Below are 27,260 nucleotides of genomic sequence, written 5' to 3' on the forward strand. Positions count from 1 at the left end.
CCTCCTTTTTCTCTAATTTTGGTCTGCAAACTTAGGTTGTTAACCATCCAGAAGACAAGCTTATTGTTATTATCAAATGATTTAGGCTGTCAAGCTTAACCTCACAATCTCACTGCATTTCAAAATAATTAAAATTTAAGACTAGGCCAGTGGTCTGTCAGTGAGCAGCTACCAGCTGATGTACAAACCCAGCTGGCAGGACTTCGGCACGCTGCGGAGTACGTGTGAGTGCGACCTGGCCTCTGTGCAGAGCCCTGAAGCCGGCCTCTGCAGTAAGTCACCTTCTCCTTTCCTGGATTTGACTCCATCTCAGGCAGAGAGATTCCTTGGCTATCATCTTGTATTTCTTCCTTCTTAAAAAAAAACTTGAGCAGAGTTACGTAGTTTTGCCCCTGTGATGAGTAGGTGTAACAGCCCCACCTAGCGGATGTGCTGCTCCTCACACTTTCCATTTAGGTTAGGCTGAAGACTGCTTTGGAACCCTTCGTGCTACATAGGATTCTGCTTCCTTTTCCCGTTTCCAATGAATGTAAACAGTGAGAGTGGAGACTTTAAAGTGCATTGCAGCAGGGCTGGTGAGACGGCGCAGTGCCCAAGCAAGCTTAGGTAGGTGCAAGGGACCAAAGTTTGATCCCCAGCACCTCGTACTGTGCCAGCCCCACCCTCAGGGTAGGCTGAGCCAGCAAAAAAAATGCATTGCAGGCTCTGTGTTAACTTGTAGAGCTGGAGGAGTCAGATCATCACTTCCCGGTAGGTCCTGAGGTACCAGGGTGTAAGCGCAGTAGAATACGGAGCGAGAGACTGCCCACCTCCGGCCTCGGAGGGCTGGTCTAGGTAGCATTTTCATTATCTTTTCATATTATTGTTACAGAGTCTCGTCACCTTATTAGGCAGGTGTTACCACTTACTTAGCTTTCAGGAAACAAGAGTGAAGTTAAAGTTGTTTGTCCTCTGTCATATGGCCAGAGCCCAAGTCCTGGACCCTAATTTTCTTCTCTTGTTCATGGTTATTATTGTCAGAGTCTCAGAGATACCAGGAATGATCAGATCCATTGGCATGTTTTTGCTCCTAAAATTTTTTAGGGGAGATAGCTCAGAGGTCCAAGTGCCTGCCTGGCAAGCACAAGGACCTGGGTTCAATCCCTAGTACCGCATGCCATGCCAGCCATGTGCCAAGCTGGCCACTGAAACCGGGCGTGATGGCACATGCCTGTAATCCCAGCATGGGGGAGGCAGAGACAGGAAGATTGCTGCAAGTCCAAGCTGTGTACTGAGACTCTGTACCAAATCAAAAAATAAAAGATTTTTAAAAATTGATTTTTTTAAATGTTTGGTCCCTTTCTTTGGTCCTATTTATGCTTTCATGAATAAGAGGTAAAAACATATAAATAATGTATAAATATGGTCACTTAAAAAAATCATGCTCTATTTAATCAAACACGGAGACCTCTCTAGTACATCAGTAGAGACCGTTTCACCCCCTGCTCAGTTTGGCTGTCAGCCTCTCCTCTCTCTCCAGCAGTGGTGAGGCAGATTCTTTTTCCTCACAGAAGAAAATCCACAGCTTGCTGTCTTTGCTGTTGATGAGTATATTGGAGAGCCGGGTGGCGAAGCTGTTGCCGTTGGCATCTTTCCCATGAACCACATCAGGAGAGCCAGGGTGCTTCTCTCTGTTGGTGATCACTCCAGCTCTTCCCAAGTTAGCACCTCCGGTCACCATACACAGGTTACCAGTGTCGAACTTGATGAAATCGGCGATCTTATCAGATGCCAAATCAATCTGAATGGTGTTGCTCCTTGATGAGAGGGTCAGGATAGCGAGTGGTGCCAGCATTGGGGGTCAGCAGAGGAGGGAGCCCTTTTGTGCCCACAAAGATCTTCCTCGCTCTGCACAACTTGTACTTGGCTTCCTCAGGTGTAATCCGATGAACAGCAAAGCAGCCCTTGGTGTCGGAGATCAGATGGAAATGCTCTCCTCTCTTGTCAGTGCTGATGACACCATAAAGCCGGCAAGATAGGTTATGTCAGTTTGGACTTGACATCGATTTAGTTAAGTACTGCATGCAAATCTTCTTTAGTTCATCTTCCGTCAGGGCATACTTGAGTCTGTTCCTCAGGAAGATGATGAGAGGGAGACCTTCTCTCAGCTTGTGGGGGCCGGTGGATGGAGGAAGAGCGAACACTCTGGTCGTCCAGCATCCAGCTCTGGAGCTGCCCCTCGCTTCGGATGCTTCTCGGGGCCATGAGCCTTTAGCCGACTCCGCCATCTGCGCTCCCGGCACCCTGGCTCCTCTGCTTCACGTGGGGCTCCATGCCGACCATGGTCACATACTCTTCTAGCTTTTTACAAATTGGATTTCTCTTTGGCTTTAGAATCCTTTCTTCTTACACAGCTAGTAAATTATAAGTTCTCCCTTATCAGAAGATTGCAAAAATAAGCTGGCTTTTAGTCATTTGAGACTTATAATGAGACCAAGTGATCTAGAATACTTGAGCGTTTCTCTTACTTAAACAGGTACATTGTGATTGTAGATAACTTATAAAATTTCTGTCTGTCTTCCAGGTTAACATTAGCAGAATACCATGAGCAAGAAGAAATCTTCAAGCTCAGATTAGGTCATCTGAAGAAGGTAAGTAATGAGCAAATCAGCCTGACATGAGTGATTTCTGGTTTACATTTCAGATGAAAATTATTTAGTCATTTGAGCAAATGTAGTAGTAGTTTCTTATAGCTACAGAATTTTTTCTTTTAATTTTATTCTTTTTTATTAGTACATATTTGTCACATAATGATCACATTCATCATAGGGAATTTGTACTTGTACATAATATATCTTAATCCTCTTTTCCCATCCCCTCAACTCCTTTCAACTATTCATTCATAGCTACAGAAATCTTAAGTAGCTACTGGCCCCGTCACATCTGTAATCTTAAGATGGGACCCGTGTTCCTTGTGAAACTTTAAATCACATAGCAGTTAGTACATTTTGCCTAAAACATGCTAGAAAGGTATTGTACCAAGCATGTTCCAACACAAAAGCACCTACCCAGATGGCTACTGATGGTGCTAATGGAGATATCTTGGGTGTTGTTTGCTTAGCTGTTAAGTTACTGGCATGCAGTTTTAGGGATGGGTTGCTCAGTAAGCATTTGGTAAGTAGGCTTGGTATACCCCTGTAATCCCAGCACTCAGAAAGCTGAACAGGAGGGTCGCCTTGAGTTTGAGGCCAGCCTGAACTATATAGTGAGACTTGGTCTCAAAAACAAAGAAAAATGATTAAAACAGTCAATAAATGTTTCTGGTGTGTGTTATTTCACTTACTGGTATTGATACCTTTTTTCCCCAGTGGATTCTCCTATCTTGTTACATCAGTAGTACTTATGAATGACACCAAGTATAATTCAGACCTGGAGAATAGAATCAAATGAGGGCCAGCCAAATAGCACAGCAGATTAAAGCACCTGCAAGCAGGCTCAGGGGCCGGGGGTTTGATCCCCAGGCCTGCTGTGCCAGCCTTGCCCCCGGGACACGCTGAGCCGGCAATGGAGACTGAGTGTGGTGGCGCGCGCCTGTAATCCCAGCACTTGGGAGGCTGTAAACAGGTGGATCCCTACAAGTCTGATCTAGTAGTGAGACCCTGAACATCCTGTAGACCCTTCCCTAAAATACAAAAAAAAAAAAAAGAATAAAATGAAAAGCCTGATTTTTGTAAAAGTACATGTGTATATTGTATGCACGAAGTATTTCTAAAAACGTACCCAGAAAGTTAACAGTGGTTCCATCTTGTGATTGGGTGTGAAAAGGTGGAAAGAAGGGGTGCAGGACTGTGACTCCCCCCCCCACCTTAATTCCTTTTTATGATTTGGATTCCTTTTATGGTTTTACTTACTGTCTAGTTTTGTGGGTTTTTACAATACCTTTTTATCAATGTAAAACACCTTTCTTTAGCTTTTTATAAGCGCCGTAGCTGTCATTTTTGAAGTGAGATTCTGAAAAGATAGAATTCCCTGTATTCTAAGCTTTCTTTCCTTTTCACTTCAGGAGGAAGCAGAGATCCAGGCCGAGCTGGAAAGGCTAGAAAGGGTTAGAAATTTACATATCAGGGAACTAAAAAGGATACATAATGAAGATAATTCACAGTAAGCAATTTGGGGTATATTGGGTTGGAGATTGTTGGGTCTTTTTTGACATAAATGGTCTAGAATGATGTTTCTGTTGACTACCAGGTCGGCACATGACTCCTAGTATAGATGAGTAAGCCTGAGGCCTTCACACTAGCTGTAGCCCTGAGATTATTACCTCTGCTTTTGAGACAGGGCCTTCCTGAGTTGCATGAGTTGGGCTGCAGTGTTCTCCAGTGTGTCAGCCTCCCAGAGTGCTGGGAGTATAGGTGTGTGTAAACGCACCCAGCTTATGTAGCTCATTTGTAGGGCAAGAGAGTGTTGTGATCAGAATCGTGGTCTACTTTGGTTTTAAATAGGTCTTAAATTTATTAAATACATCAGTAAAGTAATACAGCTTCGCAGTTGTAAGTGAGTGAGATTCACTTCATATTCCATATGACCTGCGGAGCCTCGAGGAAGGGGAGCACCACCACAGCGTGGTATCGTGAAAGGATGTGCTGCTGAAATGGCCTGGAGTCCAGACGACCTTCGGGCTTGCGGTGTTAAGTGAGACTTCCAGGTGTGGTGGTGCACCCCTGTGGGTTTGTCACCTTGGGAGTGACAGCAGGAGGATTGACAATTTGAGCCCAGCCTGGACAGTTCAGTGACTTGGTGAGACGCTTGTCTCAGAGAATAAAACATCAAAGACTCTATACCACATTGATTGGAAGGTAATGCTTACCTTTGTTTTTAAGTCACTTAAAGGACTCTGTAGGAAATTAGGCTGCAGCTGGAAAAAGTCTTTTATCAGTAATTTGCCTTTTTCCTATCTTGGGCTGACTGAAACATTTTTGTCACACAGCCGCAGTTGTATATTTTTGTTTGGCCAGCGTGAGTCATGAGCCGTCCCTCTGCCAAGTGGCAGGCGTGAGCAGCCGTGGCTCGCTGGGAGTCTGTCCCTCAGGCGTGGTGCTAAGCTGTTACACTCTCACTGTTAATCCTCATCACTGCTCTGTTGTCTTCAGGAAACTAGACTAGAAAAATTTTGGCTAGGCCAGGTGTGGTGGCACACACCCATAATCCCACTGCTGTGAGCTCAAAGCCAGCCTGGATCACTTAGTGAGTTTTCAGAGTTGCAGGCCAGCCTGAACTAACTGCACAGCGAGACCCTCCAGAGAAGAGAAGAGAGAAAAAATTTTGATTAGAAGCTCGTAACAGTAGGACCAGAATCAAATGTGGAGCATAGAGCTTGTCATCTGTCTTCATAAGCACGCTGCTTTCCTTAAACAGCTTATTAATAGTGAGGCTGTTTAAGATTAAGAAGCAAGTACAAATACTTTAAACTTCATTTTTGCCAGAACCTGTCATTTCTCAGGATGGGCATGGTGGCCCACACCTGTAATCCCAGGACTTGGGAGGCTGAGGCAGGAGGACCATTTCTAGTTCAAGACCAGCTTGGGCTGCAAGTGAGCTCAAGGCCAGCCTGGGCTGCAGAGCAAGACCCTGTCTCAGAAAGACAGAAAGAATCTGTCATTTCTTGGTTATACTGTTAAAAACTGACACAAGAAAGACTGATGGGAATAGATTGTATCATAGACTTTCTGCCTGAAGAGACAAATGGATGCACACTAGGACATGTAACGTGCTTTATGCTTGTGCGTCCTATCTCCCCCCACCCCCGAACTTGGTTCTGTCACGTGGGGAACAGCGAGAGTGTACTTGTGGCGCGCGAGTCCTCTGCCCCTCATCAGGTTGGTGTCGATTGGGATAGCTCTGTTCATGCGTACAGGCGTTCCAGGGATTTGGGAAAAAGTTCTGTACTTTTTGAAAGTACTCTCAGGGGCCAGGGAGAGAGCTTAGTAGAATAAGCACTTGTCTGGCAAGCGCAGGGTCCTGAGTTCAGTCCCTAGTAGGGCAAAAAAGAAAGAAAAGAAGGAAGGACGGACGGACGGACGGACGAACTCTCGTTGTTGATCTCAGGATATTACTTTTTTTTCCACAGATTTAAAGATCATCCAACGCTCAATGACAGATACTTGTTGTTACATCTTTTGGGTAGAGGAGGTTTCAGTGAAGTTTACAAGGTAAGTATGAATAACTGGGTAAAAAAGGGCAAAATCAACTGTTCCCAACCTGGAGAACATTTAGAATAGTGATAACAGTGGGTTAATAGGTACTGGTTGCAATTCAAAAGCTTTAAGGATCTATATATCTTTGGGGAAACTGCTTCCAATACATTTAAGTAAAAAGGGATACAATATTTTATTGTTTTCTAGCTTGAAAAATACTTAATTTCTTGTACTCTGAGTAACTGCTCTTAAGAAACAATATGCAGTGTACTCTCCTATTTTAGTTTTTTTCTCTTTAAGAAAAATACAGAGCTACAACTCTTGTTGCATAGGTCCTGCTTTACCTTGGTTTTAACCAGCAGAAAAGTATAAAAATGAAGTATAAGAAGTAAAGCCATGCTGTTATGCTGAGCTGTAGGGGACTCAGGTCAACAATTTCTGGCATTGCCAGTGAAGCAGAATCCCCAATACTATTATGGACTACTGGATTCTTTTAGATTATTTTGCTGAGTTAACACACCTATAATATTTAAATGATGGAACTAAACAAAAAAGGGGATACAGATGAATGTCCATTTTGTATCTGTGTATTCAAAGTGGTTAGGATAGATATATAGCTACATTCTCTTAATTCAAGGAATAGAGGAATTTGTTCTAACAGTGCTTATAAATAGGATATCATGTCTGCATACAGCAAAGAACCACTGGGAAGAGAGTATGCAATGTGTTAATTATTGAAACTGTCCTATCAATTTTATTTGACACTGTCTCATTGCTATTTGTTTCTCAATAAAATTATGGGGAAAAAAATCCTCTATTTTAATAAAAAAGAAAAATACATAATTATGGATAGAGCAAGAAGGATAAACATTGTTCATTTCTGCTTGGCAAAATTACTGTGATTTCTGTTCTACATCATTCACAATTACTACAGATAAGCAGTGTTAACCTTTTGTAAGGTTTTTTTGTGTGAAATATATGTGCTAGTTAGTTCTTATTGGAAAGCCAGTTTTTTGTTTCAGCACTGTGCTTGTGTAAGACAGTTTAGCAGCGCTGTGTTCTGAAGGCGTGTCCTCACTTAGGGTGCTCCTGGAGGTCAGCAAGGTGCAGGCCAGGCCTTGTGCAGGATGACACTCGCCAGGTGGGGACGCTAGTCATTTTGGTGGGGTTTGTTGTTATTTTGATTTGGGGGACAGGGTCTTTTTTGGGACCTTGCCTCACTAGACAGCTCAGCCTGGCCTTGAGCTCACTTTGTAGCTCAGGCTGGTCTCAAACTAAAGGATCTTCCTGCCTTAGCTTGTCCCTCCCCAGTGCTGGGATTCCAGGCATGCGCCACCATGCGGTCGGTACCAGGGACCAAACTTCTCGGGACCTCACCCTTACCGGGCAGGGGCTTACGCTGCTGAGCTGGCTTCCCAGCCCCTAGCTGACTTACTAACTTACTAAAATTGCCTAGACAGGTACTACTATGGAAGAAAATCTTCCAAAGATTTAGGCTACCTCAGTTCCTTCTGTAGTTACAGGTCTATGCAGATTTTCTCCTTTTTTTGTAAATTTTGGTTTTTTTATGGAAAAAATCTTGTTTCATCTAGATTGAAACAAATCCGTAACCTTAGACATTTCTTCCTCTTGTCAAATGTCTGTTTCTTATGGAGGAAGTCTGCTGTGCTGAAAGAGTACTTTTATCAAGCTATGATTTATTCACAAGCTCCTCAAAAACCTATCTGTGAACCTGTTTCACATGGCAGTGCTTCGCTGATGCAGGCTGGGCCAGAGGTGGTCTTTGGGGAACACTGTCCATTTTTTGAACTGTGTGAGAGATTTTTATGTGACTCATTTTGGCCCTTTGGGATTGAAACACTTCATTTACCCAGCATGCAGCAGCAGTGGGACTGAAAAGAGGGCTGAGTTTGGTGTTCTTTCTGCTGTTATCTTTTTTTTTTTTTAATTTATTTATTTTATTTATTTGTGTGTGTGTGGCCAGCTCAGCCCACCAGGGGGCGGGGCTGGCTGGCATGTGGTGCTGGGGATTGAACCGAGGTCCTTGTGTTTTGCTTAGCTTAGCTTGTTCTAAGTAGGTGCTCTAGACCACTGAGCCATCTCACCAGCCCCTCTGCTTTTATCTTAGTAACCACAGTATATAAAATCGCAGATTATTTTGTAAGTTACCAGAGTTGTGTCCTGCGGGACTTTTTTCTCCAGGAAGCAAGTAGTATGTGACTAAAGGTTTCAGAAGTGTAAGGCGTATGCCGTGGGGTCCAGCCGCCCACTGAAGGGCGGGCGAGCGTAGGGGCGCGGGCCCGAGGCTCCGGAGCTCCCTGGAGAGCGCTGCCGCCGGTCCGGGGCTGCTGAGGTGGCCGCGCAAGTGTCACGATGGCTGCAGCACTCAAGCAAGTGTGTGGTGTGCTGTTACTTGCTGCTGCTTCTTTTTAATGCGGTGGTGGGCATTCTGAACTTCGTGTTGCGCGTTAAGTAGAAAGTTCAAATCACTCCCCTGTAATTCTTTTTTAGCATTTAACTAAAATACAACTTATTTCCTTTTTATAGGCATTTGATCTAACAGAGCAAAGATATGTAGCTGTGAAAATTCACCAGTTAAATAAAAACTGGAGAGATGAGAAGAAGGAGAATTACCACAAGTAAGTCATATTAAGTATCTGATTTTTCCAAAGTTAATAGTAGTATCTGTAGTTCAAGTATTGTGCTGAGGCTATAGCTCAGCGGCACAGCGCTTGCCTGGCAAGCATGAGTTCCTGAGTTTGATTCCTGGTACCCCTCTCCTCAAACAAGTATTATGCTGAGAGATTTAGATGAAATATTAATAGTTTTCTTTCATTTAATTCTCTTTTCTGCTTTAAGAGTGATATATATATATATGAATATGCACTTTACTGATACAGAAACAGATATTTTGAGTAAAAGTTAGGCATTGGCTGAGTTGATATTTAAATACAGACTTTGCTTAATCTAAAACCCATACTTTAAAAAAACTTTTTTTTAAATTGATTGATTGATTGATTGATTGATTGTGTGTGTGTGTGGCCAGCTCAGCCCACCAGGGGCTGGGCTGGCTGGCATGTGGTGCTGGGGGATTGAACCGCCATCCCTATGCTTTGCTAAGCTTGTTCTAAGTAGGTGCTTTAGACCACTGAGCCATCTCACCAGCCCTAAAACCCATACTTTTAACTCCTTCCTCTTCCATTGTGTATAAAGATAGCTACAAGAAACAAGTAAAGCCTCAGAAACCATAGCTGCTTGTGTCTAGAAACTAAGAGTACCGTTTGGTCAAGAGACCCTGGGGAGCCCTGGGTGGGGCTCTTTGCTACTTGAGCTTCCTTACACAAAAGACTTGTGTTTGGGGGTGCTCCTGGGGTGCCTCTCAGTACAACCCTCACGGTCTTCCCTCCCTGAAGTTCCACGCTGTCAGTCTCGGACTTCCTGTGCTTGTCTCTTCAGAGTGCCGTTCATGGTAGCCCTCTTCTGTTCGTGGGATGAGGGTTGAAGAGGGTGCTTCCTTTAGAATGAGTAGGAATCACATGTGCAGCTATGAGTCTCTGTTCCACTCTTGTCGGATTTTGTCTGTATCCTGAATTAGTTTCAGAACAGCAGAGTTTGTAACTCACTTTCTTTAAAAGCCCCAGACTTAAATTTGCGCTTAGGCCCGCCGTGTGTTGAGTTTCCTTTCCTTATTGTAGGTGCAGGTGTTGAATGAGGCAAGTCCTGCCCCCAAAAGGAGTTGCACCTGTTTTGATAGAAACAAATACCCTTCTGGGCGTGGTGGCAAACACTTGTTATCCCAGAACTCGAGGCTGAGGCAGGGCAATCTGTGAGTTTGAGACCAAATTGGGCTACGAAGTGAGCTCAAGGCCAGCCTCAACTACATAGCAAGACCCTGTCTTTTTTTTTTTTTTTTTTTTCCCCATAATTTTATTGAGGACAGACCATGTCTTTAAAAAAAAAAAAGAAACACCTCTTAACTGTTGAGGTGGTCTTGTGATTTGTGATGTTTTATCCCCTTCTCTTAACACTTTGGAGGGGGCAGAACATGGACTTTGAAGTAGCTTTTAAGTTGACTTCTAATCTCAAGAGGAAGGGCTGGGGAGATACCTCAGCGATCTAAGCGCCTGCCTGCCAAGCACAGGAACTGGTGTTTGAACCCCAGTACCATGCTGGCCACCGAGACCGGGCATAGTGGCACATACATGCAGTCCCAGCTCGGGGAGGCTGAGACAGAAGGGTCACTGCAGGTGCAAGCCACGTAGTGAGACCCTGTACCAAATAAACTAATAAAAAGGTTTTTTTAATACTCAAGAGGAGAATCAAGCATTTCTTTAACTAGTTCTTGGGACCCAGACCATAGCAACCCTTACTTTGTACCTGTTGTTCATCAGGGACCGAAAATCTTCCTGTTCCACAGATTGGCTGAGGAGTTCGGCACTGGCTGAGAGCAGGTTCCTGCAGCACTTAAAGAAGCGGGGCTCAGCTGAGGCAGGAAGAGGGGTGATGCGCACCTTGCACGAGGCTCCCTGTGCGCTGCAGTCCAGGTGCTCTGAGGAGCAGGTGGCATTCAAGTCACTCGACATGTCCGCACGCGTGGCACGCAGCCGGCTGTGGCAGGAGCGCTGCAGAGAAGGAAACCATGCGCTGTTCTGAGCAGTTGTAGCTGAGGATTGCCTCTGTTGTACTGGGCTCTGCAGAGGCCCTGAGGTGGGCTGGAGCTGTACAGCTCACCTGGCATGCCCGGGGCCCTGAGCCCCATCCCCAGGACCTCAAAAGAACAAAAAAGGGAAAGTGCCTGTGAGTGTTGGTAGGTTCTTCTATGGGTGCTCTTTCCTTTCCTTGGGCTTATTCTATAGCTACCTATGCATCAGCCACTTAGAAACAGTTGCCATAGGCCCGGGGAGATGGCTCAGTAGGATAAGCGCTTGACTGACAAACGCAAGGGTCTGAGATCAGTCCCTGGTTCTGCATAAATAAATAAATAAACAAACAAACAAAGCAGTTGCCTTAGCCAAGGAAGTAGTTCAGTGGCATAAGTACCTGCCTGCAAACTCAAGGTCCTGAATTTTTTTTTTGGGGGGGGGAACCGGGGATTGAACTCAGATCCCTGCATTTGCCAGTCAAGCGCTTATCCTACTGAGCCATCTCCCCAGCCTCAAGGTCCTGAATTTGATCCCCAGTACAAAACATTAAAAAAAGAAATCCAGAAAATAATTGCCTCTACCTGGAGACCAGGTGTCATCAACCTTGACAACATAGCTCTCTGGGTACTAGGATTCGTGCGTACTTTGCCTACACTGAGACTCCAGCTTTGGAGCTGATGTTAAGAGAATTGTAATGTTGAATACCCTCGTAGATATAGGACAATAGCGTGTTCAGTTTGAAACAGTAAGGGTGTGAAGCCAGGCTTGGGTCCCTCCCTGGCAAAGGAGTGTGTATTGAAGCAGGCTGTCTAAGCTCCTTGCAGTTCCAGCGCAGGTTGGCAGTGGAGACTTTATCAGAGGAAGAATTAGTGTAGGGCCTGAGTCCCATCTGTGGAACCTTCTGGGCAGGGGCTGTTCTCCAACTGACAGTCCCTGGAAGGGCATATACAAAATTGTTGTGATCTCCATCCTTGCTTGGGAGAAAATTCTTCAACATTTCCACTTTTCTTTGAAAGATCTTGCTATAAGTGACATGAAATCATACTATGAATTGCACATCTTTGAATTTAAAGAAACCTCAGATTAAGCACATAACAGATTTTGAAGAGTGTTTTAAAAATACATTTTTAGAGTTGAGGATGTATACCAATGGTAAAGTAAGGCTTGCATAGCATCCCAAGCTGGATAGTAAAACAGAGGCATTGTTAAACTAATACTAGGTGGCTGGTGAGATAGCTCAGTGGACTAAGCGCCTACTTAGACAAGTGCAGGGACTGGGTTCGATTCCTGATACCACATGCCATGCTGGCCCTGCCTGGGCGTGCTGAGCCAGCTATTGAGACTGGGTGTGGTGGCACACGCCTATAATCCCAGCTCTGGGGAGGCTGAAAACAGGAGGATCACTGTGAGTGATCCTGCACAGTGACACCCTGCACCAAAACACACACACACACACACACACACACACACACACACACACACACAGAAACCCCTAATTCTAAAAAACAGAATAGGTGTGTGTGTTGTGGAGACTGCTGCAGCGTGCAGACGCCCTCCCCCGCGTGGCGCCGCCGTCCAGCGCGTGGCGTGGCACCTGGGCACAACAAGGACTCCGTTTGCTTTCCCATTCTTTGGGATGGTTTCCCAGTCTCATTTGGAATCAAATCACTGATGTGGGTTTACAAAGAAAAAAGAAAGAAGGAAATCCTGATAGGATATAAAAGGTTGAATTCTATTCTGCCTTTTTTTTTTAACCTCTTTTGCTCTCCAATAAATCGATTGTATTACTTTTACTTTATGAAAATGGTAGTGTTGCTAGATTTAATGCCCAAAAATGCATTAAAATTTCTACAGAGGAAAATTTTCGCATAAAGTTGCCTGCAAAAATGTTTACAAATTGGTATATTATGCTCTTTCAAGATTTAAAAAAAAAAAAAGGGCTGGTGAGATGGCTCAGTGGTCTAAAGCACCTACTTAGAACAAGCTAAGCAAAGCACAGGGACTGCGGTTCAATCCCCCAGCACCACGTGCCAGCCAGCCCCGCTCCCTGGTGGGCTGAGCTGCCCCCCGCCACAAATAAATAAATAAAATTTTTTAAAAAAAGGTAAAAAGGCAAGCATCATTTAACTATATGTCCATCTGTAGAAGAGTAATGTGAGTTTCTCCCACTTTTTATTGAAATCCCTGTTTCTACTGTACTGATGCTTTGGACACTAACTTAAAGTTGACCATAGGACAGACCCAGGTCTGCCAATTGTCTTACTGAGGAAGGATGAGCAGCTGCTGTGGGCTTGGTGTGTTTTGAAGGAGAGTTTTCAGGGACACCGAGCAAATTCACTTAGCTGGCAAGAGGACTTTCCATGCCACACCCTTTGATCATTAGTTTTTCCTGCCTCTCAGTTCCCCTTTCCTGTACCTTTGGAGAAACGGGTCTTTTCTTTGAAATGAACAAAATGAAAACATTAAAACAAAAGGGCAGAGAATTTCAAGTTACGAAGCAGACTTATGTCCAAAGGGACTTGAGAGGATCTGTTCAGTCCATAGATTTCTTTTTCATTTTTGGGTTTGTTTTTTAGGCAGGGTCTCACCATGCAGTCCATGCTGGCTTCAGACTCCCTCTGTGATCCAGAGTGGCCCTGAGCTCACAGTGATCATTTTGCCTCAGCCTCCAAAATGCTGGGATTGTAGGTGTACTGAAGCACCCCTGGCTTCGTCATCCTTTTTTTTTCTTTCTTTCTTTTTTTCTTTCATCCTTTTTTTTTTCTTTCTTTCTTTTTTCTACAGTGAGAGGCAGGCTCTCACTGTAGTTTGTAGGCTGTTCTGAACCTACTGTGTAGCCCCTCATGGCAGTCCTGTTGCCTCAGCCTCCCTAGTACTGGGATTACAAGGGTGAACCACCACACCCTGCAGTCCCTAGATTGCTTAAATATCTTTTAAGTATATATGTTTCTTGGACTCTTGTGCTATTAGGAGAGACAGGTGCAGAGGTACTTGGGTGCAATGAGGGTCTGGGCCAAAGCTGAACGTGCTCAGCGCCTGAAGCTTCTGTCCACTGAAGAGACTGCGAGCCCAAGGCGCCTCTGCTTGGGATGTGTGTCTGATGCCACTGGGCCTTGGTGCTGTCATGTCTTTTCTCTGCTGGAAAAATGAGAGTGGTTCACTGTGTGTGGTGGCAAATACCTGTAATCCCAGCACTCAGGAGGCTGAGGCAGTAGCATCGCTGCAGGACTGAGGCCAGCCTGGATTAGATAGCAAGACCCTGACTCAAAAAGCTAAAAAGAGAAAAAGTAGAACAGACAAGAGCCAGATGGTGATGAAAGCAGGTGTGGTGGCACACGCTGATAACCCCGCTTGGGCAGGCAGAGGCGGGAGAGCTGACGAGAGCTTGGGGCTGGGCTACATAGTGCGGTCAACTACTGTTTTTTGGGGTTTTCTTTTGGTGGGACTGGGGATTGAACTGAGGCCCTTGCGCTTGCCAGGCAAGCACTTATTCCACTGAGCCGTCTCCCTGGCCCCTTGAACTTTTCCTTAGCTATTTTCTGTATATTTGTGATACACTAGAACATAACAAATTTTAGAAAGCATCTTTTTTTTTTTTTTTTGGCAGAACTGGGGATTGAACTCAGGCCCTTGCACTTGCCAGGGAAGCGCTTACTCCACTGAGCCATCTCCCTGGCTCCATTAGAAAGCATCTTTTTGTTTTGCTTTTGCTTTTATGTTGTGAGACAGACTCTCACTGGACAGTTCAGGCTGTGCCTAAACTCACCTTGTATCCCAGACTGGCCTCAGACTTGCAGCAATCTTCTGCCTCACTTTCCTGAGTGCTAGGATTACAGGCATGTGCCATCCTGACCAGCTTTGGTATTTTGAGATAGGGTCTCACTTTGTAGTTCAGCCTGCCCTTGAATTCACAACACTCGTCCTGCCTCAGCCTCCTGAGTGCTGGGATTTAAAGGCATGCACCTCCACACCCGACTGTGCCTAGTGATAATTTCTTTAAACATGCTCTACAGTTCTTTTACAATTCAGTATGTGAGGGCTAGCCAAATAGCTCAGCGGGATTAAAGCACCTGCAAGCAGGCGCAGAGGCTGGGAGTTTCATCCCCGGGCTGGCCATACCAGCCCCGCCCCCGGGGCGTGCTGAGATGGCAATTGAGACTGGGCGTGGTCGTGTACACCCTTAGTCTCAGCTCTTGGGAGGCAGTAAACAGGAGGATCACTAGAATCTGGTCTAGTAGTGAGACTCTGAACACCCTGTAGGCCCTTCCCTAAAATAAAAAAACCCAAAAAACAAAAAAAAACCTCGATATGTGAGGGCCAGCCAAATAAATAGCTCATCAGATTAAAGTGCCTGCCTAGATAGAGTGCAGCAGCTGGGGTCTGATCCCCGGCATGCATGCGTGCAGGCCCTGCCTGGGGAGCTGAGAGGACGATTGAGACTGGGCGTGGTGGCACATGCCTGTAATCCCAACTCTTGGGAGGCTAAAAACTATAAGTCCGTTGTGAGATCCTGTACCAAATATATAAAAAAGGAAAAAAAATTCAATAAGTGAATGTATTGTATTTTTTTATGCTTTAAACAAAAGATACTATTATAGTCATTAGTCTGTATCTTTGAGGTTTGTTTCTGTTACGGGTCACCCAGAATAGGAACCAGATCAGCCAGATTGGAATTTGGAAAGCCGGTTATTACTGAGCTCAGGGCCCCCATCAGCTCTCACGCAGGAGAGGGCGGAAAGGCAGCTAGCCCAGGAAGCAGGGGGCTTTTAAAACATGAAACCACATTTGTTTGGTAAACAAATTCATTGACACAAAACAATGCTTTCAGGGTCATTGTGACCACTGCCCAAACTGAATTTCCTGGGGCTTTGTTTTAGTTTCTGGTTATCTTGCCCCTGAGTAAGTACCTGCAGGCAATCTTGCATAGCCCAAGGTTACAAGAAGTTAAATCCCATTTAGTTTCCTTATGAAGCCATCTCTGTAACCTAACTTTGTTTACAGGGATTGGTTAGGTAGGCATTTTATCTAGCAAACAGCAAGTAACAGCCACTGTTCACTGAACAATTTAGAACAGTGGTGAGTGTGCATTTACAACAGAAATCACAAGATTTACATTTGTAATCTAAAATGTGAGTTGACCCACTACGTTTCCAGGACCCACGTGATACAGAGATCTGCAGATTCTCAAGTCTCCTATAAAATGACATTGTATTCAACAGGGTCTTGGCTTAGGAAATTACGCATTTTATTTAGGCCGGCTACGTAAACAGTCCTCCTGCCTCTTGCCTCAGCCTCCTGAATGTGGGGATTACAGGCATGCACCACCACACCTGGCAGGCATATATATAACTTTCCCCCCTCCCATATACTTTAAATCATTTCTCGGGCTGGCCAGATAGCTCAGCCAACTAAAGCACCCCACCCCTAGGGCATGCTGAGACTGGGCCTGGTGCTGCGTCTGTGATCCCAGTGCTTGGGAGGCTTAAAATAGGATCACTATGAGTCCAGTTTGCATAGTGAGACCCTGTAGACCCTGTACTAAATACATAAAAAATAAATAAAAGCTTAAAAGTCTAACTTGATTAAAAAATCATTTCTCTAGAGTACTTACAATATCTAATGGAATAAATTACTATGTGCATGTTCAGTGCAGATAGTTTTTCTTTTCTTATTATTTTTTCCCCTTTTTTTAGAGAAGGGTCTGTGGGGTGTTCAGGGTCTCACTATGATATCGGACTCGTGATTTTTCTGTTTGCGGCCTTGGGCTGGGGAGATAGCTCGCTGCCTGAGTTCAATCCCAGGTTCCGCAAGAAAAGAAAGAAAAAAAAGAAAGAAAAAAAAAATGAGATGCAGCCTCCCAAGTGCTGGGATTACAGGCGTGCACCACCATGCCGAATCTAGTTTTTCTTTTTCCTGAATATTTTCATAAATATTCTCTAAAAAAGCTAAGGTTTTAATATTTTCTATAAATTTCACATTTTCTTAGAACAATGGAAAGCTCAGCTAATCATTCCATTTATGTATACATACATACATATGTACATATATGTGTATATATGTACATATGTGTATAATTTTTTTTTAAGAAGTAAGACTTTGAGTCAGTGAGATAGCTCAGCGGTCTAAAGCGCCTGCTTAGGCAGCACAGGGACCCTGGTTTGATCCCCAGCACCACATGCTGTGCCAGCCTACCCCCAGGGCAGGCTGAGCCAGCCACAAAAAATAAACTAGAAGACTTTAGTCTTGTGGTATCTCACACCTGTAATCCCAGCATTCAGGAGGCTGAGACAGGAGGATCACTATGTTTGAGGCCAACCTGAACTACACAGTGAGTTCAAGGCCCGCTGAACTGCATAGTGAAACCCTATCTCCTAAAAAGAAAGTAGGATTTTAAAAGACAAATGTGAAAGTACTGCCAATTGATTTATGTGACAGGTAATCCTTTAATCCATGTAGTTTACAAGCTAAATTTGTTCTCCTGCATGTAGCCCTAAGGATAGAAACTCTACAGCTATAGAGTACTTTACTTACAATTATGAAGTGTCAGCTTTAGAGAAGAAGAAAAAGTCTTTGTAGTTTTTTTAACCTTTGATACTTCGTTATAAATGTAAAAGGGGTATGATTGTCATAGAAAGCACTTAGGATAAAAGGCTGGTATCCTTCAAATAAATATTTGAGTACCTACTATTTTCTCAATGGCTAGGTAAATACCAACAGAAAATAGGATGAGGAAAAATGAGGACAGTTAGATCAGAGGGCCAGATGGATCTGAGCGGAGCAGACGTGTGGAAATGGTGGAGCAGAGAGAATGCTTTAAAGTAGTTTTGAAGAGTTTTTAGAAAGCAAGCTAAGGGCCGGCCAAATAGCTCAGCAAATTAAAGCCTGGTTAGGCAGATGCAGAGGCCGGGAGTTCAATTACCTGGCCTGCTGTGCTGGCCCTGCGCCCCGGGGCAGAGATTGAGACTGGGCTGAGACTGGGTGTGGTGGTTTGCTCCTATAATCCCAGCATTTGGGAGGCTGTAAACAGGAGGATCACTGCATGTCTGATCTACGCAGTGAGGCCCTGTACATCCTGTCCTAAATAGAAAAAAAGAAGAAAGCAAGCAAGCTAAAATGCCTTCTTGTTAATTTTCCATTTTGTTTGCAGGCATGCATGTAGGGAATACCGTATTCACAAAGAATTAGATCATCCCAGAATAGTTAAGCTGTATGATTACTTTTCACTGGACACTGACTCGTAAGTACTATCCCATTTTACTTTTATTTTCTTAAAGTGTGTGTTCATACAGTGGAGCTTAAATCTGGATCTAGGATGTACCGCTAAAGGAACCATAAGTGTATTAATTTATCATCAAATGATCCTAGGGAAATCGAATTTTGGATTAACCATACGTCTCTGGGCCAAAGGACAAGTGTACTTTGTGCTGGAAATGTTTTAACTATGAGCTTAATTAAAAGCTAAGTGCAAGCTGATCAGTAGTGTTTGCCAGTTTCCATGGTATACTGTCATGTCCGGATTTGAGCTATCAACTGTTTTCTAAATCCATCACTTCAGAAGATACTCATGTCTTTACTGTTTTCCTGCACACACTTAACCCTTCAGACCTAAGCAACCACTGTTTTCTGTCTCTAGATTTCTGTATTTTCACCTAAATGGCATAATATAGTGTCATTTTACTAGTGATTTTCTGTGACTGGTTTCTTTCCCGTGATAAAGCCGGTGCTTACCAGGCTTGTCCCAGCACACCCGTCCCTGCCAGGGGGTTCTGGGCTGTTTCTGCCTGTGGCTGCTGGGAGTCGTGCTGCTGTGAGCACATGCTTGCAGGCGATCGCTTTTGAGTTGGTCATAACGGTGTACACTTATAATCCCAGCACTCCAGGAGACTGAGGCAGGAGAATCCCAAGTTCAGACCTAAGCTGGGCAGTTTAGCAATGTAGTGAACCCCTGCTTCAAGTAAAAAAAGGCTAGAGTTGTAGCTCAGTGCAAAGACCCTGGGTTCATGGGCCAGCAAGACGTGTACTGGGCCAAAGGACGAGTGTATTTTGTGCTGGAAATGTTTTAACTATGAGCTTAATTAAAAGCTTAGTACAAGCTGATTGGTAGTGTTGCCAGTTTCCATACTCAATGTGTGGTTAATACAAAATTCGAGACTCAGCCGTCTAAAGTGCCTGCTTAGGCACTAGCCCTGCACCCAGGGAACACTGAGCAGACCACCAAACAAAAAAAAAAGATTCTTCTATGCTGCAGTGTGCGTGTGTCAGTACTTCGTTTCTTCTTATAACCAGGCAGCACTTGAGCCACGGTCTCTTGCCTGCCCATTGTGCTTCTTCCACACACTGCATGGCCACTTCTTTTCCTACTTTTACTTGGCTCAAACTCCGCAGAGCCTGTTTCTTTCCTACCTTTAATAAAATTTTACTACTGGAAAAAAAAAAATTCTTGTATAGATTCACCACGTTTTTCTTACCCATTTGTCCTATAAATAATGGTAATAGCCAGCTCACAGAATTCCTGAAAATGCATCAGTAGTTCTTGGCAACTGGCTGAAGGCAGTGCCGGCGTTCCGCTGACATGGCCAGCGCATGCAGACTGCCGAGGGACTGCGCTGCCGCAGACACTGGTGAAGTCTGCAGGTGCCTGGCAAGTGCCCACGGTGCGGTGTCTCCGAGAGCAGCGGTGGCGACCCGCGACACCTGGCCACAGCAGGCTGTGTGGTTGGAAGCGCTGCACGTCTCAGCACCACTGCTGAGCGGGGAGGTCAGACTGTCCAGGGTTGCTTGAGGGCTGAAGTGGAGGCTTGTGGGCATTCAGAATGTCAGACTTGAACAGAGCTCGGCACCCTCCTGCTTACTGTGCAGGTGGCGTCCGAGGGCCAGCACGGGAAGTGCCGTGCGTGAGCTCTTTAAGAATCTTCTGTGTTGGCACCTTGTATAGGGAAGTAGGGTTTAGAGCCTGTGTGTTTATCCAGGACTTTATAAAGATATTTCATGTGTTTCTCTATAGGACTCCAGCCTGAGTCAGGACACAAGGCTGGCAAGTGTCCCCTCAGCATTTAGGGTGAGCTGGGAGCTTTGATCTGTTCGTCCAGCAGCTCTCTAGGTGGCTACGCAGAAAACAAGCCCACATTTAGAAATATTCCAGGAAGGCCATATTCCTTTTAGAAGCATGCCGTGTCCCCTCTTTCACTGCTCCGGGCTGTCCCTGGTTACTAAGGAGCCCAGCACAGGCACAGCCATGTGTTTTTGTGTGGAGTGGAGTTCAGAGAAATAATCTAATCTAATCGGAGGGAAGGCATGAGATAAGCAGGAGGTCTCCACAGTGGAGCATCACCCTTTGCTTTGATTAGATTTCGTGAATTTTAGGTTAGACCCCTCTCTGAAACATAAGTGCCGAAACTGTCAAAATAGATGCATGGCTTGGAGCATCTGCTGCTTTCAATTATATACGTGCTTTCCGCGAATAAGGTACATTGGCTTGTTTCTATATATTCTTGCTTTGTTCTGCCTATTGTGTATATGGTGAATTTTCACCAAAAGTAAATCAGATCATTGTTTTAGAATATCTTCTGAGAGTTGTTCAGGTTATTAAAAGGGAGATTTTATTTCTTGCTTGCATTCCAAAGAATCAGTCCCCTGGGCATGACACTGCCTCAGCCTTCAGCATCCCAGATCAGAGATACGTGTATTCCGGATAATTTGTTGCCAAGTACAGGGTTCACAGGCTGGGTGCGGTGGCACATGCCTGCAAGTCCAGGCGAGGCTGTGGTAGGGGTGAGGTTGTGAGTTCAAGACCAGCTCCAGCTGCATAGTGAATTCAGGGCCAGCCTGAGCAACGTGGCAGGATCCTGCCTCAGAAAGCCACCGTGAATCCAGTGCAGTGCTATGTCCTGCTGTGTTTCATAAGTAGCACAAATTGTTGTGCAGTTTTAGAACCGCACAAGACCATGTTTGCTCACAATCAGTTGTGCTTTTCAAAGGCCCTTGTGCCCAGAGGTCAGCACACTGGCCCTGAGGCAGCTCGCTGTCTGCTCCTCAGCCTCCCTGCGCTCCGTCTGGGGAAGTGCGTGACCCTGTGCACTGTGTCCAGCTGCAGCCAGCCAGCCAGCGTGTGTGTGCACGCAGGCATGTGAGCCCCTCACACACAGCCCGCCCCACCCCAGGCCCGTTTCCCCTGGATTCTGTGTGCTCGGTCTCCTCCCTCTGAGCCTGCGGCCTCCTTAGCGAGCTGACGGCTCTACACCGAACATGACCGCTGGGTGCCTCACTAGCTGGGCTGTCTGCTCACCTGTTCATCACGCACGTGATCAGTTTCCTGAATTAAGGGTCCTCTGTCTAAATATATTTTTTTCTATCTCTCTATCTTACTCAAATGATTCTTATTTCCTGGTTATACGCTGACTTGAGACCCACATTGTCCCAGATTGGAGTGGACATAAGATGTTCATCTCAGGGATATTAAAATAGTTCAGAAAATTTTGGAGGACCACCCGCTTAGGGCCCCCTCTTGTCCCTCTCTCAGACAGGAGCTCTCTTTTCCTCCCAATAAATATATTCTGCTTATAACCAAAAAAAAAAAAAAGAGAAAGAGAAAGAAAATTTCATCTCAACTTGCAGTACCTTGGAGCATAGACACAGGACCTGTAGTGCCACCAGCCGTGTGTAGTTTTAAATGTGGGTCTATATGATACGTTGACCCAGATGAAGGAGGAGTACACACACTCATGCTCTGCCCTGTGTAATGAAGTAACACATTTGTACAGTATTGTCCACACTGCCAGGACATGAATGAATATACAGCTAATCCTTAGAATGTGGGCAGTCTCTAGGTTCTTTTCGGTCTTGGCGCTCAAGGTTAGGTAAAATGCTGTGGTGAGCATTGTATCCTTGGAGTGGGGAGGTGGCTCAGTGGAATAAGCGCTTCCCTGGCAAGCGCAAGGGCCTGAGTTCAATCCCCGGTCTCGCCTTAAAAAAAAAAAAAAGAATTGTCTCCTTGATCACAGTATGGTTACACCAAGACCGGGGTGTGGTAGACGCCTGTAATCCCAATGCAGGTGCCACTGAGGCAGGAGGATCACTACCAGTCCAAGCTGTGCAGTGAGACCCTGTACCAGATACATTAAAAAAAAAAAAAAAAAAAATCACTCAACTGACAACACTAGAAGAATTTTAAGGAAAAGCTAGTTATGTGAAGTTTTCATTAGGATTGATGTAGATAGTCTTTTTTCCCATGTATTTAGTGCAGGGTCTACGGAGTCTCCCTATACAGATTGGACTCCTAATGGTCCTCCTGTTTTCAGCCTCTCAAGGGCTGGGATTACGGGTGCGCACTACCATGCCCAGTCTCATTTGGCATCTTAGCGCACGGGGCTGCCATAGCACGCCGGGGATTGAACCCTGGTCCCTGCGTCTGCTTACGTAGGCGCTTTAATAATACCCTGAGCTATCTGGCCAGCTGTTCTTTGTTTTTTGGTTTTTTTTTTTTTTTTTTTTTTTTTTTAATGTAGATAGTCTTAATTTGCTTGTTCTTGTCCAATGACTAAACAGTGGTTTAATTTGTCTTTAGGTTTTGTACAGTATTAGAGTACTGTGAGGGAAATGATCTGGACTTCTACCTGAAACAGCACAAATTAATGTCGGAGAAAGAAGCCCGATCCATTATCATGCAGATTGTGAATGCTTTAAAGTACTTAAATGAAATAAAACCTCCCATCATACACTATGACCTCAAACCAGGTATGTCTGACTTTTAGGAGACTGCAAAGTGGTTTTTAATTTAATAAAATTACAAGAATTTGGCAGGCCTCAAGAAGGGCAGGTACCCTTGCCTGGGTAGATGTGGGAAGAAAGGGATTCTTGCTGCACAGCTCTGGGTTAGGAGGGAGGTCAGACAAGCGCTCTTGCTGGGAGAGCCAGGGCAGTTTATGACACCAGTCCTGTTACAAAAGAACTATTCTAGCAGGTTTTGTTTACTGCCGTTGCTTACATTGTCTCCCAGTTCCTCTGCTCCGAGTCACTTTGATAAGTGCCTCAAATTAGCCATCGCCATGTACATATACCTCGTAATTCCTTAACACTGAGCGGAATTTTTCATCTTTTTGTATGGTTATCATGTATTTCTGATAGTCATCACCACAGAGTAGAGAGGAGGTACATCACTTAGCTTTGTTTCTTGTCATCATCCGTACCTGCCTCGCAGGAGTCTGTGTCTCTTCCGTGTGCACAGCTCTAACCAGCTTCTTTTGGTTATTAGGGTGGTTCTCAGTACCTTCTGGTATAGCACAGTTGTGAACTCCGCTTTGCTTTTCTGATAGATGCTTATTATTTTTGGTTTAGTATTCTGTTTACTATTCTTTGATGTTCTGATATAATTCAGATGAGTGAAAAATTCATTATAATGAAGTGATTTTTTAATTTTAATTTTTTTAGGGAAACATTTTATAATTTACATATAAAATCTCAGTAAGAAACCATGTAAAATGACAAAAATATCCAGCTTACATAGAAACAACAAAAAAAAAACCACATACACAATGTATATTTTAATTATTTAACAAGAATATGAACAAAACATTTTAAAATAATCTCAGTGATTTGTAACTCATTACATCATTGCAAGAGACAAATTTGACCTTGATAAAAGTTTAATTTTATGAAAAACTCAGGGGCTGGGGAGATGGCTCAGTAGAATAAATACTTCCCTGGCAAGCACAAGGGCCTGAGTTCAATCCCCGGTTCCGCCAAAAAAAAAAAAAAAAAAAAAAAAAAAAAAAAACTTAGGTTGGACAATTTATTCATATGAAAGTTAAAACATGTTTAAAAAAGAACCTGGCAATAAAACCAGCTTCATCCTGAAATAATTGTATAGAAAAACAACATCTCCCAGGCCCCGATTTTTTTTTTTTTTTAAAGGATGGCTATTACACGTGCGATCAGGTTTTTCCATCTTTGACTTCACCAGACCTTTATTGCTGTATGAGCTGTAGGTGGCACTGTGGTACTACTGGCTTTGATTCCTTTCCGTGGTTTCTTTGATGTCCAGTCCCCCCAACTACAGTTCCAAACAAGGTAGTTTAGGGTTCACCAAAAGGTCAGGTAGAAAGGTCCCATCCTTTTTTTCACCAGCTGTGCAATGATGTGTCACTTTGGCAACTTATTGTTATCTCCAGTACTCACAGTGGTGATGTGGGTGCATTAAGTGAGTTTGGTAAAGCAGAGTTTTCAGCAGACACACAGGACTCTTCCGTCAGCATCGAGTTAGATTGCTTTTTATTCCAAAGAGTTAACGTTTGTTTTTGCACGTAAGAGCAGAGTGCAGTGTTCTCTGAGAAGTCTGCTTAGGGGCTGGTGAGATGGCTCAGTGGTCTAAAGCACCTACTTAGAACAAGCTTAGCAAAGCACAGGGACCGCTGTTCAATCCCACAGCACCAGCCAGCCCCACCCCCGCCCGCCCCCTGGTGGGCTGAGCTGGCCACACACACACACACACACACACACACACACACACACACAAATAAAATTTAGAAAAAAAATTTAAAAAAAAAAAGTCTGCTTAGGCAGGTGCCAGGACCTGGGCTGGGTCCCCAGCACCGCGTGCCGTGCCAGCCCTGCCTCTGGGCTTGCGAACTGGCCGCTGAGACAGGTCAAATACATCAAAAAATAAGTCCGCTTATTCATGATGATCTTTATCTTTTTAGGTAATATTCTTTTAGTAAATGGTACAGCATGTGGAGAGATAAAAATTACAGATTTTGGGCTTTCCAAGATCATGGATGATGATAGCTACAATTCGGTGGATGGCATGGAGCTAACGTCACAAGGTGCTGGTACTTACTGGTAGGTAGCGCTGCGCTGCACTGAAGCATCGGGAACCAATGATTAATCGTGTACCAAAGCAGAAATGTTACAGTCAGCTTTCAGCATTTTGATTCTTTGTATTAATATGTCTTTTTTTTCCCCTTCCTCTTGAAAATCCGAGAGAGGAAGAGCTTACATCGGGCCAGGTTTTTGTGGTGTATTGCTTCTGCCCCCGGAGTGCTGGCCGCACGAGTCAGCAGAGGACACGGTTGCTCGTGTGGTGTATATGAGAATGGCTCTGAATTCCTTTCAGTGCAGATCAAAGTCTCTCTCATCATGGGTTAAAGTGATGAGGGGTTTGTTCTAGAGTTGCCTGAGGATGATGGGCTCTCCAGAATTAAGGAGTTGTGAAGATCAGGATGGAAAAACCCCAGCATCCCATGAACTCTATGCAGGAAAAAGTGAGCAGTTTCCCAGAAGTTTATCCGTGTCTGTTAGCCATGTTCTCTGAGGTTTTAAGGCATGCTCCTACCATCTGCTGCTGTTGTCCCGCAGCCACCCTACCCAGCTAGTGGTGCCACCAGTTCTTTCGTCTCTCCTGTGTCTGCCCATGACTTTGTTCCCCCGTGGTCAGAACCGAGAAACATACCTGGGGCCAAACAGGCAACCTTGTGATGCTAATGTGGTGACGAAGCTTGCCTTTCCCTGCTGAGTAGTCAGAACCGCGTGCCTGTGCTTCTGAACCCGGAGGAGGCTCTTTAGACCTGATGGAGAAGGACGGCAGCTTCAGGGATCGGGCTGCTTGCTTTTGCGACTGGAGATGAGGACGTGAGAAGGCACCCGGTCCCGGCACGCCCCGGAGCCTTGCTGTGCCGGTTAATCGTGCTGCCTCGCCCGCGTGCTGGCTCTGAGCTGCCGCGGCCTGCACTCGCAGCCCTCAGGAGGTGCAGGGCAGCCTGGCCCAGCACGAAGCCCAGCCCTGTGTGCACAGAGCTGTTTTCTGCTGCTCCTCCTTACTTGTAGAGAGGATACCTATAGTAAAATGGCAGCCCCTAAATTAAAGCTTTGGAATTCTAGGTTTAAAATAGAAGCTGCGGGGCTGGTGAGATGGCTCAGTGGTCCAAAGCACCTACTTAGAACAAGCTAAGCTAAGCAAAGCACAGGGACCGCGGTTCAATCCCCCAGCACCACATGCCAGCCAGCCTCGCCCCCTGGTGGGCTGAGCTGGCCACACACACACACACACACACACACACACACAAACAAACAAATAAATAAAAATTTAAAAAAAAAATAGAAGCTGCACTTACCGTGTTATTCACTGTGGTGGTTATTATGGGTTAGGGTCCCTGTCACTAAGTGATGCAAAAATATCTGCTGTTGGGAAGTTAGGGAAGAGTTCTGTATCCGGGGTAAAAATTAACTGAGACTTGAATTTGAACCTTACATTTAATAGGTTGTTCTTTTTTTTTGTTTTGTTTTGCAGTACCAAGGATTGCACTCAGGACCTTGCGCTTGCCAGGCAAATGCTTATTCTACTGAGCTATCTCCCTAGCCCAGTTTGTGCTTTTTTTAAAGGTGCAGTTTTTTCATGCTTGAAATAATTGTTTCACTGCTCTCAGTGCTCTATTTGCCTAGCTATAAAAATTTAGCATTTTATCGCTTCTCAGCCCTTAAGCTAGCATTACGTGTACAAATTCAGCATTTGGAATTTAAATAAAACATGTTTTACTTCAAAGAAATGTTTTGAGGGGCTGGGGAGATAGCTCAGTAGAATAAGCACCTACCTGGCAAGCACAAGGTCTTGGGTTCAATCCCCGGTACCGCAAAAAGGAAAAAAGAACAAAGTAATGTTTTGGATAGGATGGAGAAGGAAGTTTTTTGAATAATAATTGGGGGGCATAGCGAAGTATGTGTATGAACAAGGGTGGGCTCTATATGCTGGTGGTTGTGGGAGTTGGGTGATGCTGGGATTTGCTGTTATATTGTACTTCCTACTTCAGGTTACATTGGAAGATCTTTCCATAATATAAAGTAAGATGGGGGGACGGGGAGATGGCTCAGTAGAATAAGCGCTTCCCTGGCAAGCGCAAGGGCCTGAGTTCAATCAGACAAATAAATAATAAGTAAGATGGGGCTCTTCATTAAATATTTTGAATTCTTATTCTTATAAAGTTTTGAAAAGCATCACTCTTGGTAGAAACATTGTCATAGTCACCACTTCTGTGTCATTGTGAAAGTGATGATCCAGAGAGATGCATATGCTGGCAAGATAGAGCCCTTCAAATAGCTGCAGCTCCTCCTGAAATTTTGTACATTGACTACTTTAAAATTAGTGAGGCATGTACTTCGATCCCCACAACACTCCAGCCATGCAAAAGTGCCCTGAAGGCATTCAAAGAGCAAAACAGAAAAAAAAAAAAATAATAATAATAAAATAAAATTAGTGAGGCATAAGGGCCGGCCAGATAGCTCAGCGCGTTAAAGCAACTGCTTAGACACGGGGACTGGGGTTCGAGCCCGCCTGTGCTGTGCCGGCCCCGCCCCTGGGGCGCCCTCAGAAGTGATGGAGACTGGACTTGGTGGCACATGCTTGTATTGCCAGCGCTGGGGAGGCTGAAAACAGGAGGCTCTCACGAGTCTGATCTAC

At 44.7% G+C, this 27,260-nt stretch overlaps 1 protein-coding gene across 5 annotated transcripts in view; it reads left to right on the forward strand.

Annotated features, from left to right (window-relative positions):
* The window catches only part of Tlk2 (tousled like kinase 2), a 170,502-nt gene that overhangs the window by 133,988 nt on the left and 9,254 nt on the right, over positions 1 to 27,260 (forward strand). For all 5 annotated transcript variants that reach the window (XM_004630004.3, XM_004630005.3, XM_004630003.2 and 2 more), the window contains 7 exons: positions 2,564 to 2,630; positions 4,043 to 4,140; positions 6,107 to 6,188; positions 8,721 to 8,812; positions 17,964 to 18,053; positions 22,380 to 22,549; positions 24,511 to 24,649. In XM_004630004.3, coding sequence (XP_004630061.1) covers positions 2,564 to 2,630; positions 4,043 to 4,140; positions 6,107 to 6,188; positions 8,721 to 8,812; positions 17,964 to 18,053; positions 22,380 to 22,549; positions 24,511 to 24,649 — 738 coding nt within the window. The remainder of the gene's footprint in view (positions 1 to 2,563; positions 2,631 to 4,042; positions 4,141 to 6,106; positions 6,189 to 8,720; positions 8,813 to 17,963; positions 18,054 to 22,379; positions 22,550 to 24,510; positions 24,650 to 27,260) is intronic.

This window comes from Octodon degus, unplaced genomic scaffold (genome assembly GCF_000260255.1).
Source record: "Octodon degus isolate 3935 unplaced genomic scaffold, OctDeg1.0 scaffold00033, whole genome shotgun sequence".
Taxonomy (NCBI): Eukaryota; Metazoa; Chordata; class Mammalia; order Rodentia; family Octodontidae; genus Octodon; species Octodon degus.